General features: G+C 33.3%; 1 protein-coding gene across 5 annotated transcripts in view; it reads right to left on the bottom strand.

Annotated features, from left to right (window-relative positions):
* Nucleotides 1–20,080, bottom strand: part of CDH18 (cadherin 18) — a 1,104,671-nt gene that overhangs the window by 131,997 nt on the left and 952,594 nt on the right. For all 5 annotated transcript variants that reach the window (XM_014344962.5, XM_055112494.1, XM_008971208.4 and 2 more), the window contains one exon: nt 9,140–9,307. In XM_014344962.5, coding sequence (XP_014200448.1) covers nt 9,140–9,307 — 168 coding nt within the window. The remainder of the gene's footprint in view (nt 1–9,139; nt 9,308–20,080) is intronic.

Genomic DNA, 20,080 nt, shown 5'->3' with positions numbered 1-20,080 from the left:
GGCGCAGAAAGACAAATATTGCATGATTCCACTTATATAAAGTACCTAGAACAGTAAAATTCATAGAGATAGAAAGTTGAAAAACCAGAGACTCAGGAGAGGGAAAATGGGAAAGTACTCATTAAACAATGGGTACAAAGTTTTACTTTTGCAAGACGAAAAGACTTCTGTATTTCAATAGTACCATTGGTTGCACAACAATATGAATATACATAGTGTTATTTAAATGCACATATTAGAGTTGTTAAAAGGATAAATATTATTGTATATATTTTTTAACTACAAAAAATAAAATCAAAATGAGAACAACTAGTAATTGAGCTGTTTTTCAGAATAGAAAAATGAAGAAGAGACACAACAAATGCTGGGAATTTATGATGAAAATCTGACCAAAATCACAAAAAGTAATATTACTACCAAAATATATAATTATCTTCAAAATGCTAGTTTTGCTTGGATTTTCAGTGTGTGAGGCTTAGATTTTCTGAGATATGAGGTAGGGCAATGTGCATTTTTCAATTTTAGGCACCAAATTGTTTATAGTATCAATAAAATATATATAAATATATAAATTATAAATACATAAATAAATATATATAAATTATATTCTCACTCATTAGAATTTTTTTTCCTTTTTAATTTCTTCAAGTAGTACTAGAAGAATTTATTCTGGTTTTAAGACTACATAATTTTACACAGCTTAGGAATACAGATCTCACTGTGTAACAGCTTTGTAGCTGGATGCACCATAGTTTTCTATGCCACATGTGATCCTTTCACATAATTTCTTAGACTGCATCATAATATACTACTGATTATGGAAAATACACTTAAGGAAGGAAGACATGGTGGGAATAATAAAAGGGCATTTGTCTCACTGAGGCTTGTCCCTTTTAATATACTTTCTTTTCCTCCAGGACAGCACTGATTCTAGTTGCTTTTTAAAAGACCTTGTGTCTTTACTACAGTAATTTTGTCATTTACTTGAATAAGTCATTCCCTATGATTACCCCAAGGCCCTATCTTACAAAAGCTGTAATAAATTTAATCATTACATTTGTTAGAACTATTTACTATTTTATAGTATTTACTTGAGAAAGTGAGATGCTTCTCAGGGAAAACTGACTGACATGTGAGAGGTTAGAAACTATGATGTCTGACTTACAGAGTTTGCCTGTCTTTCCTGATAAAATTAACCAGAGAGTTTTTATAATCTCCACTTTAAATGTTTATGCAAATACAGTTTATGCTGAGAATGCTAATTTCAAATTAAAACACACACACACACACACACACACACACACACACACACACACACAAGTATTCTGAGATTTTCCTGCATTTAAGAGACTTATGCTGAATATTGATTATTAAGCATTGTGGTTGGCTCTACGTGCAATGTTTTTTAAAACATAAATAAAGTAAATTTAAGTACTACTGCCATTTGAATGCCATAAATAAAAAGGGCAATTTTCCTCTATCAGAATCTTTACGGTTCTAAGAAATATCTTTAAAATCGTTTAACCCAATACATTCTGTTTCTATGTGTCAACATGCACTATAGGAAAGCTGATTATTCTATAGAATGTTATTTTTTTCTCTCAAGTATTATAGTGGAACACTTTGTTTTCTCTCACTCTTAATCATAAATAACACATAAATGCTTGAAGAAAGACTATTAGAAATTTTAATTGAAATTCAGTCCACTTTTTAAGCATTCTTTGAAGGTGTGCAAATTGATTTGTAATGCCTAACTATAGGAATCAAATTATTTCCAAGAAATATATGCTTATTACCATAAACATACCTACCTAAACAAAACATTATGTAAAGGAAAAGGAATTATTCTGTAACTTTATTATAGTACACAACAACATAGATTAAAAACAAACCATAATACAATTGAAATGTCATGACTAGTACGTTTCTAAACGGAGAACTCCATATAATTTCAAAATATTCAATTCTAAAATCAGAAGAATGTAATACTATTATTTATTTATAGCTGTTACTTTGTCAGAAAGAATATGATCTACAGGTGTATGTGTCTTATTTAATATAATAAATACATAATAAATTAATTTTCAATTATCTTTATAAACTAAATATCATGATGTAAGATAAAAATATTGTGTTTCTATGAAGGCTAAATGAAAATAAAATAATAATATTACTCATTTAAAGATAATTTAATAATTTCATCTTTGTTTTAGAGTTCATCCTTTCAATTTAGCCACATAGAATACAAATTGATATAGAATACATCTAATTATCTTCCATAATCTTTCTATTTAAACTTAAGCGGAATGATCTTTCAAATCTGGATATGATGGAGGGGTATATCTAACTCTGTCATATAAAACAACTATAAAAGCTGCACAGTATACAGAAAATGACTGTTTTAAGGCATTGAAGAGCAATTAATGTAGGGAACTCAGGATGGAGTATGATTCTTGAGAGAAAGAAACCATAACAAAACAAATTTTATATGCACATATACTGAGGGCATTTAAAAATATGTAGTGCTGGGTGAAAGAGTCCAAGCAAAAATTGTGTAGCTTTTGGAGACAGGTTGGAGTTCAGAGCTGGCACAGGGGCTGAGAAATTGAGGACAAAAGCACAGAGAAGAAGAAACCTCAGGTAAGTGAGGAAAAAAACAAATGCAATTTTTCTTGTGGTAATTGTAGACACATCCACTACTTTGACACTTGTAGAGGCTCTGAGAAACCAACAGAAAGTGCATCTGGAAGGCAAAGGCGCTAGGCAGAGATTTCAGCAGCCATGAGTTACTGGGGAGTCAGAAATTGGTAAACACTTGAGACCAGTGGAGAGTAAGTAAAGAAAGATCCGGATTCCAGGAGTAAGAGCTACTTCCCGGAAGTAAGGAGAGAAATACAATAAGCTAGTGCTAACAGAATCCAACTGATTTAAGTAATCCACACTGTATATGTCTGCAAGAAATAACTCGCCCTTCTTTGAAAGATTGCATAATCATGAACCTCTGCAACTCTTTTATGTAATGTTCAATCAGTAATTCAAAGGCATGATTAAAAATGAGCATTGGCTAAAACTAAGAAGGAAAAAATTTAAAAAATGACCCAGGCATGATTATGATATTAGAATTCTACAAAAAGTTTTGAAATAAGTATGGTTAATATGTTTAAATAAAGAAAAGGGTGGGGAATTTCAACAGATACCAATAATCTTTATCTACTAAACCGAATAAAAATTTTAGAACAAAAATGTCAATGCTGAAGTGTGTACTTAATAGATTTAATAGATGGGTTTAATTGCTGAACAAACAGCAGAAGAAAGGATTGGTGTACTAGAACACAGGTTAATATAAAATATCCAGGTTAAAGAAGACTGTAGAAGACTGTAGAATAATAATTATTATACAGCAAAGACAGTAATAGATGAATGTTATATAACTGAAAGACCTAGCTGACATACTTTGTAGAACTAATAGAAAAGAAGTGAGAAAATGAGGTCGAAGAAATACTTGAAAAAATTCTGACCCAAGAGTTTCTCAAAACTAACAAAAGATAGCTTAAAAAATCTTTACAACCATAAGTCAGATTTTTAAAAAGTAAATACCTAGGTGCATCAGATTTTTAAAAAGTAAATACTTAGGTGCATTGTAGGTTAAATTTTTGAAAACAAAATACAACAAAGAATATCTTAATAGAAGAAAGGTCCATTAAACTACAGTAAACTATTGTAAGTAAAGGAATTCTACAGTTGATTTTTCAATGAACAAAATGGTAAACAGCAAATTATATTAATAATTATTGAAGTGGAGAAAATCCTTCAAACTAAAATTCTATTCTGATTGGAAATACCTTCTGCAAATAAAGGCAAAATTGTAAATTTATATAGAAAAGCTGAGAAAATTCATTGGCAGTTTTCTGTCACTAAAAATGGGAAAATAATATTTTAAGAAATTTACAATTCCCTTTAGAAAACAATAATTCTAGAAGGAAACACAGAAATTCAAGGAGAAATAAATAGTACCAGGAAGGGTAAATTATTACTGACTTAAAAAATAATGATTTGCTATTTAACACAACAGCAACAATGACACTTTCATATAGGACTGAATATATAAGATGACAAAAAATAGAAAAAACAACAACAAAGGGTTAATGATATTAAACAGTTTTAAAGTTGTTCTATTGTCAAGCAATGAAATTATAATTTAAGGTAGAGTGAAATAAATAATAATATCTACAGTATTTTTTAAATAGAAAAAAGTATAAAAATGTAAAATTTTTAAAAAGTGAATGGAGGAGAAAATGAATGAAATTAAATAATTCAAAGAATATGAGAGAGGGGAAAAAAGGAGAAGAAAAGATTAGACAAATAGCAAATGATATACCTAAATGAAACTATATCAGTAATTAAGGTAATTATAAGTGTAGTAAATCAACAAAAGCAAGAGAAATTATAATGTCATTTTAAACTAAACAACAACAAAAATATTAGCTAAGTGGTCACAAGAAACATTTATAAATTAAGAATAAAAAATTAAGAGCAATAAAGTTTGAAAGTACAATTATAGAAAACATTATACCACACAAACCATAACCAAAAAGAAATGAAGAAAAAAAAGAAACCTCTGGAATAGCTATAGGAGACAAATTAGACTTTAAGGTATGGAGTATTATTAGAACTATAGACATATATTTCACAATAAAACAATTTTAATCAAGAGAAAGATATCAAAGCCTTCGATCTGTGTGCATCCAATAGCATGGTTTCAAACTGCATCTAAGAAAAATTAAACAGAGGAAAAAAAGAGAAATGGAAACATCCAGTATCATCTTGGAAGACTTTAACATCTCTCTCAATAACAGACAAGCAAAAATTCTATAACAATATAGAAAATTGGAATGGTACAAGGAATAAACTTAAATGAAATTTACATATGTAGAATACTAAACATGCAGCTGCAGAATTTATCTTATTTCAAAGTGAGTAGGAACAGTTATCAAAATCAAATATATACTGGCATTTTAAAGAAATGCTCAAAACGTTTCAAAATATATGCCTACAACTATAATAAAATGACCCAGATATCATTTTCAAAAGACACTAGAAAGACCTCAATTCTTTGATAATTAAAAAAAAATCCTGCATATTTTGACGGGTCAAGGGAGAAGCTTTGTTTTCTTTCTCTTTTAATTTGTTTCAAACAAAATTTTAATGATGAAAATATTATATAAATTCATATTTGTACCCATAACATTGAAAATAATAAAAAACAACAGCTCCCCCCCGAAAAAAAACATATCAATGCCAATATGTTCAGCAATATTTTCTTTCTCATTAACATTAGAAATTACCCAAACCAGTTAAACAATTGTGATGTTTACTAACTTTATGGGAAATACTGCCATCTATTGAATTTTTAGAGCTTGATCCTCCAATATTACATGGCACTAAACCAACTGCAGTCACAAGTGAGTTTACGTTCTTGGCAATTAGCTATCATTTAAGTTCTGGAGAAAGTTATGTTAGATTAAGCTAACATAATGATAGCAAATTTCCAAAAACTGAAGCTCACTTGTGACTGCAGTTGGTTTAGTGCCATGTAATATTGGAGGATCAAGCCCTAAAGGTTGATTCATTGTGATTATTTGGCATGTGTTATGCTTCTTTCTGTTACTAGATGACTTACCTTACAAGAGCAATCCTCAATACAACAATATAATTCCTTCCATTTAGGATATAGAAGGTTTGTTTTGTAAACTTTCATGTAAGGTATTGAATTTTATATGCATATGGTTTGTGCAGAATAAATAAATGTCAGTGACTTTTTAATCTATCCAGGAATAAGTTATGCAACAACCATAACCCAGAATACAGTTTTTAAAAACTAGAATAGGAAATGGCAGAATAAAATAGATTACCTTTAATGAAAGAACTAACACTAGGGAATTTTATATCTTTAGATGGATGATTTTCTCTAGAAGGAGAAGTGCACATCATTTGTGTACTTTGAGTAGAATTTCAAGCCATAGATGGGCTGATTTGTTTTCTTTCACTATGAGTCCTTTTGTTTTGTTTTGTTTTGTTTGAGTGGCTCCTTTTCCAACACCATGCAGCCCAGAGGTAGGCATCAATTTGAATTAAATAGTAGCTACCCTTGTAGTTGGGCATGCATTATCCAGTCTCTATGCTCCTTTTTCACATTCCTGATACTGACAAGCAGCCTGTTTCCTCCAAGACATTTATCTGACTTGTATCCTAAGCTACTGAGTTTGTAACTCTCTAGAGTAGAGACATTGTAAAGCAAATTACTAGCTCTAATTTACTACCTCTTTAACACTTACTCAAAGCCTATTTACTTCAAGATAAAGTGATAACTAATTACCATGCAATATAACTAGCCTACTCACTTTCTCAAGCATGGTAGATTAAGCATGGAGGAAAAAACACTTTGAGAGAATATTTTTGCAAAATTTGTAGTTAGGGATGTTTATTCAAGTGTCAATTGTAAGAAGTATAACTGTCTCAGACAGGTGATAAGAGAAAGAAGTAGAAAGGGCAACTGTAAAAACCTCACATTAAGAGAAACAATTCAACTACTGGATCCATTTGATGACAGGATATGAACTTTATAGAATTTGAGCTGTGTATAGACTTGCGCATGTCATCGTATTTTGTGAATACAAGTCCTTATATCATTTCTTTTCTCCAAGCAGTTTACAATACTTCCCCACTAGGTACATAGTTGTTTAATAAGCTGCAATTTATGGATACATTAAAGAGCACTTTACTACAAGCTACTTTTGTCATGGTGACACCAAACTGTTGCAAAAGCAGCACTGTTTTGTTCAAATGGAGTGCAAAATAAAGTATCTTTTAAGAAACCCCAAGTGTAAACTTCTGAATGTGTAGTGCCTCCTTTTCAAAACTCTAAGAACACCTTGAAATGCAGCAGGATTTACATCTGTCAGTCATTCTGCCAGAATGTTACTGACTGAAGAAACATAGAATTCATTAGACACAATGAGTTAACTCAGAGAGTATACACTTATTCTGTTTTGTCAGGTAAAGTGATTATTTTCACTGTACACTGATGCTTCAACAATGACACTATTATTGATCAAAATAATAAAATTAGGAACAAATATCTCTTTATTATATATCTACATTCATCTATATGAATAATATTCCTTATATCCATCACAATTAAAATTTTCTGTACATCTGCAAAGTCAATCTTAATAAACCTGTAATTTTAACAATTATTTTAGGAAGAAATGGAGAAAAAGAGAGAGTGGGAGATGCTATATTTACTACAAACTAGCATTTACTGAATCCTATGATTTACAACCTGAGTTTTCTGTCTATTAAGGCTATAATATGAATGTACATCTTAAAAATAGTGGTGGTAGAATCTATTTGAAAACAAGATAGGCAAGTTGGTATCCTAAATTATAATAAAGTGTATATTCTGTTGAGTCTGAATTATCGCTTATTATCTTTTTTATCTTCAACTTCAATTGTACCAATCTATGAAATAATAACATTTACCTCATGTATATGCATATTGTTGAACTAAGTGATAACATTGATACAAAAGTTCATCCTAATCTGTAAAATGTTTTAAAATTTAATTATATTTTATGGCTCAATAAAATATGGACTTACCTATGATATATACTTTCTTCATAGAGCAAACGCCACATGAATGCACCAGGTAACATTATCTTATCTCTGGCAACAACATTTTAAAATGATTTTTATTTAACTATGACTATGATTTGCATGTATTTAATAATAATCTTTTAATAATGATGGTTTGACAGAGTATTTAAATTCAACTAATTTACTCACTAAGAATCATTTATCAAATGCTGGGCCCTCACTGGGCTGAACACCTAAGTTTGCAAAACAATTCAGCGTCTTCCTAGAGGATCTCATAAGTGGAAGGGGATCTATGTACCTGCAGAAATTGGGATAACATGAACAAGCACGCAAAAGTGCTGTGCAAGAGGGAAAATTAGTATAACACGAACAAGCATGCAAAAGTGCTGTGCAAGAGGGAAAAAAGAGTGAGTAATTCTGCAACAAGAATTAATTGCAAAACTGTTCTAATTCTGCAACAGGAATTTCAGAGAAACTTGTAGCAGGGATTTTAACAAAGGGCTGTGAATAAGGAAAAATTTTAGTTGAAGTAAGGAAGTACAAAGTGTTATTATATTTTAGGAGGAGGCAGTATTCCACAGTGTCTAGGCCTGAGGTGTACTGCAAATGCTATTAAGAGACAAGAGATAAAGCTGAGAAAGGCATTTCTCGCTGATTTGAGAAGAGCCTGTATGACGTACCAAAGGATCTAATTTATGACAGTTTTTAAACATTATTTGTAAGATGAACATAAGAGACAACTCCTCTGTAGGATATTTGTGATTATTAGTGACTGTCGTATAAAATGTTATCTATAGTATCTTCCATTTTTAAAAACTCAAATATATTATAATTATATCCTTTACATTCAGAACATGTCATAAACACCATCTCCCTCCAAACCCACAGGATTCATATCTCTCCTCTCCCCCCAAAATTGCCTACTGAATTATGCTTTCTGTTTTCAAGTCTTATATTTTACTCTGAGACCTCATCTTATCATATTAACTTCAACTTGCTTTTGGATGATGCGTGTGTGTGTGTGTGTGTGTGTGTGCTTACATGCATGCATTTGTATAGAGCACTTATTCATAACATGAAGAATTTTTTTAAAAAATTCAGTCACAGAATGTATGGAATAATGTTGCATGAAAAGAATGTTCACATCAAAATACCTTTTCAACATCTCCATGAATACTTTAAGAATATACAGATACTTCGCCAAAGGCAAGATGCCATTTTTTAGTACCACCACATCATTTTTAATATTTAACTTGATGCCAAATGAAACTCCGACTCTGAACACGTTCCCAATTATTTCCTAGGTTCAGAAGACAATAGCTGGAGTGATTTCATGAGTCTTACATGAAGAAGGGTGATCACATAGTACAAAAACAGAATAATTCCACTTAAGAAAACAGTAACATAACACTGTTCAAGTATTTCATTTAACTTTACATAAAAAGATAATGATAAATTCAAATCATGGAAAACAAATACGTACTTTGAGGAAAGCGTGGTGGGTTGTCATTGACATCGGTTAAGGTGATGTTGACTGTTGTAGATCCTGAAAGCCCTCCAACTTGCCCAGCCATGTCTTTGGCTTGAATGACCACGGAGTAATGTTCTCTGGCTTCTCTGTCCATGTTATGTAAGGCCGTTCTAATAACTCCTGTAATAGATATGTTTTAATAAACAGTATGAGCTATATAATAAGCAAGTATCAACAAACATACACATACATATTTTAAGAAATGTCTTTTAAAATAGCATATTTTTGGGATAAAGTCACACATCTGAGAAAAACAATATCTTACCAATGCATAAATACTGTCTCTTTGAAAAATTTACTTATTATCCCATGCCCCAAACATCCTATTAAGTAAATTAAGATGCCTATCTCTCTGCATTCCTTAAAGTAGATAGTCCCTCGGCCGGATGCGGTGGCTCACGCCTGTAATCCCAGCACTTTGGGAGGCCGAGGCCGGTGGATCACAAGGTCAGGAGTTTGAGACCAGCTTGACCAGTATGGTGAAACCCCGTCTCTACTAAAAATTAAAAAAAAAAAAATTGGCTGGGCATGGTGGCGCATGTCTGTAATCCCAGCTACTCAGGAGGCTAGGCAGGAGAATCGCTTGAACCCGGAAGATGGAGGTTGCAGTGAGTGGAGATCACGCCACTGCACTCCAGCCTGGGCGACAGAGTGAGACTCCCAACTCAAAAAAATAATAATAATAATAAGTACATGGTCCCTCAAGGGCAGTCCTGCCACCCTATTCCTAGTGCTAGTGTGCTGAACATTTTACAATTTGAGCTCCTCAGAAGTGTCAACTAAGGTGGTCATATTGATTTAAGCAGAGGCTAATTTTCATCTTTCTAGAACAATTTACATAGCTTCCTGGCAGAGTTATCAATGTTTAATGATGGAAAACATTTGAGGAGTTTGGACACTTAGACAGAGATTATAGGCAGGAGGCATATTAACATGTACCAAAGACTAAGAAACTCACTATTTTTGTTAGAAAACGACTTTAAGGAGAACTCGATCTAAGTATGCAAAATAAAGAAACTGGTAAGGTTTATTCTATAAATCATCTGTAAAAAATCACATTTTTTATCTTAGTAGTGCAAAGAGGGACGTTTAACATTTTTGCATGATGAACCCTTGGATTGAATAAAGAAATGAAAAATATTAAATACCCATCTGTGATTATGCATACATAAACACCCACCTCTACATACATAAATTAAATAGCTCTGTTAATAGAGTCTTACATTTTAAAGTTAAAAACGCATATTCTGGAGGACAAAGTTTACTCAGGGTATATTAACTATGCCATAACATAGAATATTGTGCTCATGTCCATGAGATAGATTATAAACATGTGTATAAATATATGTATATTTATGTGTATATATGTATTTATATGTCTATCTATATATGCATATAATTATAAAATATAAACATATTTGATCCTTCAAACATAAGTCATTTTTTCATAAATGTATTTTCATTAAAAATATTTGAAGCATGTCATCTTTAATAAATACACCAATGACTTTCAATCAAACTCGCACTTGATTAGTTACAGTACAATTCATAAGAAGTTGTCAATTATAACTGTTACCTATAGGCTTTACCAAATACTTTTACAGACAATATCTTAATTTATGAGAAGGAGTTATATATTTATGTTAAAAATAGCCTTTTAAAAGCAGAAAGGAGTATTCAATGACTTGTTTTGTCACATTTTGAATATAAAAAAGTAAATCACTATTTCTTTTTTTTCTGAATTGATTGGCTAAGTAATAATAACTTTGAGAGGAGAGCCTCAGGTATCAGAAAAGAAGATCCCATAACTTTCACATATTGTGAACATATAATTGAGGGAATTCAGAAAAATTTTCCTGAAGCTAAATAGAAATGAAAATTATTCTTATCAAAATAAATTATAATAATATGATAATAAATGATTCATCCAACTCATGCATATGAAAAAGCCTCAAGTACCCTTATTAAAAAAAACAATGTTTTATCATATGATAATTACATTAGTAGGAATTGAATTGATACAGAAGTGAACAAGCAAAGAATTTATGAAAGAAATTTATATTTTCTACCACTTGAAAAAAGTAAAGCTGTCTTTCCTAAGGAGAATTAATTATAAATGGGATTTGTTTTTGGTGGGGAGAAATATGAGATTATTATCAAAGATAAAGGTTTACAATACAATCATTAGTGAGTTTTACAAAATGGATATGTAAAGGTAAAACTAAGTATTATGAAGTGAATGATACATATCTACAACCACTTCCAGGATGAAATGGGAAGAAATTTGCCAGCCAAATTTGCTCATGGATAGAAAAGACCATATCCAAAACGGACACATACTTCTCTGAAAGGATTGTCTCAGGATTAATTTAAAATCACAACTCTTGGCTGGGCGCGGTGGCTCAGGCCTATAATCCCAGCACTTTGAGAGGCCTAGGCAGGCAGATCACGAGGTCAGAAGATTGAGACCATCCTGGCTAACATGGTGAAACCCCGTCTCCACTAAAAATACAAAAAATTAGCTGGGCGTGGTGGCACGAGCCTGTAGTCCCAGCTACTCAGGAGGCTGAGGCAGGAGAATTGCTTGAACTTAGGAGGTGGAGGTTGCAGTGAGCCAAGATTGTGCCACTACACTCCAGCCTGGGTGACAGAGGGAGACTCCATCTCAAAAAAGAAAAAAAAAAATCATAACTCTCTCTTCAGGATGGCCCAGCTGCATGTGCTTAGCTATGACCCCTCCTGGAGACATATAGATAATCAGAAAGTGTTACAGTCAAATTGCCATAGCAACATGATTTCAGTAAAAGATGATCACTTTCTAACCTGGAACCCAGACACATTTTCTGGGATCACTTAAAGTACAACTGATACACAGTAACTTCTTATTTCTCCTTTTAAATAGACTATATTTAGAGCAGTTTTAGGTCCTTTCACAGTAAAACTGAGCAGAAAGTACAAAGAATTCCCATATACCCTTTACTTCCTCCATGAGCACAGCCTCCCCACTAACAGTATTCCATACCAGAATGGTACATTTGATACTATTGATGAGCCTACATTGACACATCATTACTCTCCAAAGTCCAGATTTTACAACAGGGTTCACACTTGGTGTTGTATATGGTATGGATTTTGACAACTATGGCAACATTAAACTACTTCATAGTATCAAAAAGAATAGTTTCACTGCTCTAAAAATTGTCTCTTCTCTACCGTTTATCCCTCGCCTCCATCAACCCCTGGCAACCACTAATCTTTTTACTGTCTCCACAGTTTTGCCTATTTCAAATGTTATGCAATTGGAATCATACAGTTAGCCTTTTAGATTGATTTCTTTTACTTAGTCATATGCATTTAAGGTTTCTTCATGTCTTTTCACAGTGTGGTAGCTCATTTCCTTTTAACTCTGACTAATATTCCATTATCTGCATGGACCACAATTTACTTATTTACTCACTTACTGAAGAGCATCTACTTGCTTCCAAGTTTCAGTGATTAGAAAGAAAACTGCATAAACATCTACATATGGGTTTTTGTATAAACATAAATTTTCAACTCATTTGGGTAAACACAAATAAGTGTGGTTTCTGAATTGTATAATGAATTTATCTGAAATTGTGAACAGTGTTGAAATAAGTTAGGGGAAAATGGCAAACATTTATATCTTACCAATATTGTGATAAAAATTTTTTAAATTAAATTCAAGAGTAATTCACAGCCTACGTTCCATTCTCACAATGCTTAGCATAATAGCTGTCTTTTTTTTAACAGAATAAAATATATATTATGAGTAAACACACGCCTACATCCTCACCACACAGATACATACATTGATTCCCCCCCACCCAAATTTTATGCACGAAGCTACATTTGAACATAGTGAAAACATCAAGCAGAATGATCATTTTAATAAAAAAAATTGGTTAAATGTGAAGCTATACAGGCAAAATGATCATATGCAATGATTTTCTCAGGATATTTTCAGATTACCTTGTCCTAGCTTAACTATTGCAATGCTCCTTTTCATTTTAAACAGTGTGGCAGTTTGGATGATCAATTATTTTGTCATTCTAACTTTTAGAATATTGCTATTGGTTTTCAAACTTGTGTTTACAATTATCCTGAAGTTTCCTCAATGATCAAATTGCTCATATTTCAGTCCCCAGAAATTTTGATTTAGTAATCTGAAGTGGGACTGGCTTACACACATCTCCAATAGACTATTGCATTAATCTCTTCAGGCTGCCAGAACAAAATACCATAGGCTGCGTGGTTTTAAAAACAGAGATTTATTTCTCACACTTCCAGAAGCTAGAAAGTCCAAGATCGAGGTACCAGATGATTTTATTCCTGGTGAGGTGTCTCTTCCTGGTTTGCAGATGGCCACCGTCTTACCATGTCCTCACATGGGCTTTCCTTTTTGCAAGCACTGAGAGGAGGATGGGGAATCTCCCTTTTTAAATTTTTTTAAGCCACTATTTTCATCATGAAATGACCTAATCTAAGCCTAACTACTTTCCAAAGGCCTCATCTCCAAATACCATCATATCTGGGGTTAGGAATTCAACTTATGAACTCTAGGGAGGTCGGACACAAATATTCAGTTTGATTTGTGTGCAAGTGGTTCAAGACCATATGTTGTTGAATAGGCAACAATTAAAAAGGCAAAGTCCTGCCATTATGTTTCCATGCATTTCTTCACATTTTATCTTCATCATGTCATGCCAACAAATGTATGTGTATAGGGATCAAATAGGCACATAATATACAAAATGATGTGCATTTTTCTCAATTGTAAAAGGTAAGCCAATGGATAAAGATAGAATAAACTATATAGACATAGTCCAAGTAAGAAAGTATGTTTTATTTGTTTGGTTGGCCATTTCTGACATGTATCCATGTATCCAGTATTTGCAAAATAATTTACCCTTGTCTTTGATAAAATCTTACTAAGGGAACACTGTGTAGCCTTTTCATTTAGTACATTTTTAAAGCCAAAAATACAGAGCAGCAAAATTAATTTCCATAAATTACTGCATTGTGCATTTGTTTAAAAATAAAATGCTTCTCTTTTCAATACATCCTAGGTATATGGTTACGGCATATTCTAAATGTTTGTTGGAAAGGCTTCACTGGCAATGTTTACTTCAAAAATTTTAACTTGAATTGTTGCCTCTTATTCTCTTGTGATGCTGGGTTGAATCAACAAGATGTATCATTTTGTTTTGTTTCTTATTACTTCCCTGGTAAACAATTGTAGGTGCCCGATTGCCTGCAAATTACCTCTGACTACTGTTTTCCAATCACCTTGATATGTAGGGGCTTGTAATTGGGAATTACTCTCTGCTGTACACAAGTTCATAACATTGAAAATGCATCTGTGATTATAAACATTACTTGTTGAGCTTGAGTCACTAGCCTACCATATGTTTATGCCTCCTGACTAATAATATTCATATAGCAGTAGATCTTCCAAAATGTTTTCTTGCATTTTTACCCACTAAAAAGAATCCAAGATGAAAATGTTGTACACATTTTGTTTATTAGATAATACCACAGAAGACTGCAAAATAAAAATGCCTAACGGGTTAGAACAAATAAACAAGCCTGCACATTTAAATTCTTACAAAAACCTCCAAGGTAGACACACATATTTATGAGAGAAAGTGGTAAGGTTCCTTCTATGTCTAAACTACACATGTGTACTTTTGCTTATTTTTCTTTCTTTTTTTTTTGAGACAGAGCCTCACTCTGACACCCAGACTGGAGTGTAGAGGTGTGATACCTGCTCACTGCAACCTCTGCTTCTCGGGTTCAAGTGATTCCCCTGCGTTCGCTTCCTGAGTAGCTGGGACTACAGGCCTGCACCACCATGCCCAGCTATTTTTTGTATTTTTAGTAGAATTGGGGTTTCACCATGTTGGCCAGACTGGTCTTGAACACCTGGCCTCAAATGATCCACCCACTTTGGCCTCCCAAAGTGCTGGGATTACAGGCATGAGCCACCGTGCCTGGCCTACTTTTGGTTCTTTTTCTTAATTTGTTCAGTTTTTCATTTATTCATTTAACATCTATTATTTTACAGAAAATGGGTAGGACTCCCAGTGTTTCTCTAATGGGACATGTGGAGCACTTAATAACTAAATCATGTAAAGTGCTCATTATCATGCAAATCTACTCACATCTTCGACCTACTGAATTAGAATCCAGGGCAGTGGGTCCCAGGCATAAGTTTTGTGACAAGTTGCCCCAGAGATTCTTGTGAATGTACAAATTTGAAATATCTATCTATTTAACCACATATGGTACCTGGCCTTAAGGTTCTCATATTTCATTGGAGGATCTGCTTATTCAAATTAATATGAGTACTAAGAGATTTAGATATATGTAAAAGTTTTATTAACCATTTTCTAAATGAAGGCACTAAACATCTTGGCAGCAATAAGTCTTCTCTTCAACTGCCTGATTATGGTGATTTAGGTACCTATAAAATTCTTTATGTTATCTACACAATTTATATTTAAGTATTTTAATATTTAGTATATTATATGCTATATATATTACACATTCTGAATTTTCCCAAACGATTTTATGAAGATAATGCATCTTCCATAAATTCTTGTCTGTATAGAAAACAAAAATAATCAGACATTTAACGGATGCATATCCATCAGCAGCATAATCCAGAAATCTCTTTTCTTCATTCATCATTGCCAACTCAATGTGTGCTGAATGTGTTTCTACTCTGTATAAAATGTGAGGTATAAACACATATAAGATACAACTTATGAAGTTGAAATGCTATGATTAGAATGTTCAATGATATGGAAACAGATATGCAAATCTGTAAAGTAATACAGAAAACACTTTACTAAACACAAAACACAGACTTCAGAGGCCATAGTGATCACAATGGAAGCATATGAATGAAGAGTACCTGTGGGGGAAGGCCATGTTTGTAGGCTGTGGACTGTATGGAGAAAGCAGGGTATTCATGGAAAGGACACTTGACATGAACCCAGGCTTGGGGTCTGCAATATGCATGGCAATATTGGACAGTGCACAAATTTAGCTTCAGTGGAAAGTGTTAGTGAGACAATGGCAGAGATTAGGTACTCAGTGATTAAAATACACCTTACATTTAAAGGTTAATTTTAATATTTACAAACATTCAATATTTTGTTTCTCAAGTGGCTGAAAGTTTAAATAATTCTACAGCTGCCCTTGTGGAAAGTCAAGATTGACCAAACTTCCCTATTTGTCAGTCATTGTTACGGCTGCGTTTTAGCCAGGGTATGGTTGTCTCTATCTCTACAGGTAAATTTAGCACATTTGTGACTCCAAGCTTCCAGTGGGTGATGGATTAAAACCTCAGATTTTATTTTACTTATAAAGAAAAATATATATGAAATTATATTAGACACTGGCATCTTAAAATTTCTTCTAAAACACAAGCTACTTAGCTGCAAGCTTGATGGATTAAAACCTCAGATTTTATTTTACTTATAAAGAAAAATATATATGAAATTATATGAGACACTGGCATCTTAAAATTTCTCCTAAAACACAAGCTACTTAGCTGCAAGCTATGACTTATGGAATTAGCAATCATAAATTCATAGAGGTAGACATTTTTATGCTTTAGTAGGAAGATTCAATACTTCTCTACATGTTTTTTCTCTTCCTACCATGAAAATTGATGGTGAAGTACTTTACTTCTGCTGAGGAGAAAAGGAAGGATAATTCACATGTTTTCTGTAGAGAATGTGAATTAAGAATTCCTTAAGGGAATTCCTTTAGGGTATATACCTCGTGTATTTATTTCCACACACTCTATTAGAATGTGAAAAGAAAAGCTCAAAATGTCAATAACTCCTCTCAGATCACAAGATTACCAATCTGGAAAATTTGAAATCATACCTGGGATTTCCTGACACTAAAATCTTAATGCCACAGTGGCATTAGATCAAGGAATTTAGCCCTTGTAACTTGCAGAGTTTATAGGACAGAGTTGGTGTATTTTGAGAGGGAGAGATAGAGAGAAAAGAGAAATAAAGAGGAGGAGAATAAGGAGGAAATGAAGAAGGAGAATGAAAGAGAGAGGGGGGGACATGATCATAAAAGTGGTCACTATCTAAGAATTTGAAAATATACATCAGGCAGACGTAGTTATTTTAATACATCACTAAAGATGTTTCAAACTTAGAATGCTTTTTTTTATTTTTGCTTGCATTTTATTTCTGTTATTAGTGTTCAATGTGATCTGTGTTTTCAAAAGCTCTGACTTTCTTGCTGATATATTTAATAATCATACTGATAAAATCATAGGGCTGCCCAGGGATTCTGCAAAGGGCTACTCTTCTCCAGATTGCCAAACCTTCAGCACAACTACTCCATTCAGCAAAATGGGATTTACTAACAAATTTAGATAATTTACTAAGAGCATAACAGATGCTCCTTGACTTATGATGGGGTTGCATCGTAATAAACCCATTACAGAGCTGAAAAATGGTAAGATGAACTATCATGGGTAAGAAACCATCTAAATATGGCAAAAAAGAAAACTAAACTGTAGACTTTCACAATAGGTTTACCTGTGAGTAAATATCATTAGATAGCACAGGAAAATATCACTTTTCTGCTTAAAGAGGTGTAATTTGCCACTCCCTCTTGATATGAAACTCATTGCACAGTCAGCAGCCGTGTGGGTTTAGCCTAAACAAAAACCCAGGTTTTTTTTTTTTTGGATGTAGAAATTGATGTTTCTGGATCATAAGGCAGTTCTATTTCTTAATATTGTGTTGAATTCCTATGCCATTTCATTCCCACCAACAGTACGGCTCTCCAACCTCATCAACACCTGTCTTGTTTTTTGATGATAGCCATCCTAGCTAGTATGAGGTGATATCTCCTTGTGATTTGGATTTATATTCTTCTGATGACTAGTGTTGTTGATTATCTTTTTATATACCTGTTGTCCACATCCGATAGAATTATAATCGGGATCTCATAGAGATACCTGCACTCCTATGTTCACTGCTGCATGAACCTTGAAGACATTATGTAATGTAAAATAAGCCAGTAACAGAACAAATAGTGCATGATCTTACCTATATGAGGAATCTGAAAATGTCAAACTCACAGTGTCAAGAATAGAATAAATGGTGGTTTTCCAGGGGCTGAGTGAGAAGGAAATGAGTTGTTGCTGTTTAATATGTATAAAGATTTAGATGTGCAAGATGAATAAGTTCTAAAGGCTGTACAACATTGTGCCTATAGTTAATGATACTGTATTGGACACTTAAAAAATTGTTTAAAAGGTAGTTCTCATTAAGTGCCATTACCACAATTAAAAAACAAAATAAAATAAAAAAGTAAATAATGTAGCCAGTAACTATATATTGAATGGGACATTATTTTTTGTGCTTTTAGTCACATCCTTCCACTTTCCAGAGTTGATGGAGCATATAGAATTCTGTTGGCATGTGTGCATTCATGAAATCATTTACACATTTGTCTTAATAATTGTTGTTTCTGGATGAAAAAATAAGAAAGAAACAGCTATGGGATCCTGCTTCAAATATTTCTCTACTGTTGGCCAACAGACCCTCAAATAGACTTTGAAAGGATGTCTGTACCTTGGCAATGTGATTTCAGAAGCAGCCTCTCCTGGCCAGGTTAGATTCTAACAGCATTGGAATCAAAGGTCCGCATTGTAGGGAATTTCCTTCAAGAGATGGCAGAAACATGGTAAGTAAACTCGGGTTACTGAAAGTTCTGATGCCAACTGCTCAGGATACAGTCTTTTGTATAACAGAAAAAAGAGTGAGAATTGGAAAAATAAGGTCCATCTTGTTTCAAGTGGCCATTAGCCCTTAGGATCTTCTCTCTGTAGAGAACCAACTATCAATGCTACTATCGCTACCATTTAGAGAAAATGATCTTGGCTTGAGGGATTAACGAAGCCTCCTATAAATTCTTTGACAATAGTCCCATCAGTCATCTGGGTCTATTTGCCTTCTCCTTAAATTTGTGCTGGCCTGTGACTGCTTTAATCAAGGCAGTTCAATGAAAGTGACATTAGCAGTTGTTGCTCTGTTCTTGAGGGGTTTAGAAGCTGCTGCCTTGATCTCTTTAGCCTGTGAGCTTTCTGGTAAGTGATCTAGCTAGATTGTTAATGACACCATGTAGAGAGGCTCTGCAATCACATGGAGAAAGTGAGGCATCCAGCTGGGCCCAGTCTCCTAGCTGTTCCTACTAAGGCACTAGGCATCTCACTGCACCCATCCTTGAACCTCCCTGGACCCATCCTTGAACCTCCACACAAGTTGATATGTCAGATGGATGCTTTACCCAGTATTCCAAACCAACGTCATATGGATTAAGAAATTGCCTAGACAATCCCTGCTAAATTTCCTGGCTTCCAAAATTCTTGTTTTGAAAGCTCTCCATAGTAGTTTGCTACACAGAACAATGGTATTGACATTTGGAACGAACACACACACACACACACACACACACACACACACACACACACTCATTTACCCCAAAGGAAAACCAGTGATGTTTGGTTTTCTAGATCAATTGCTAAGACCATTAAATCATACTATATATTGTGTACCTACTATGTCCTCTTGCCTTCCTCTCTTTCTGCCTCTCTTCCTCTCACTGTCTCTCTCCAGAAATGGAGTGCATGACATATAGAGAAACAAACATAACTCACAAATATAATATTTCAGCTATGGTCCATTGTAAGCATATTTCATGAGTTCAGGTAAATGTTGTATTTAGAGGATAAGCAAGTGAAGGAAAATGAACCTGACCTCCAAATAATTGCTGTTTAGTCAACACATAGAACATGACTTCCTGTAATTAATGAATAGTTATAAAGAA

Source organism: Pan paniscus, chromosome 4, assembly GCF_029289425.2.
Source record: "Pan paniscus chromosome 4, NHGRI_mPanPan1-v2.0_pri, whole genome shotgun sequence".
In the NCBI taxonomy this organism is placed as follows: domain Eukaryota; kingdom Metazoa; phylum Chordata; class Mammalia; order Primates; family Hominidae; genus Pan; species Pan paniscus.
The sequence above is the reverse complement of the archived record's forward strand: the minus strand, read 5'-3'. Positions and strand labels throughout refer to the sequence as shown.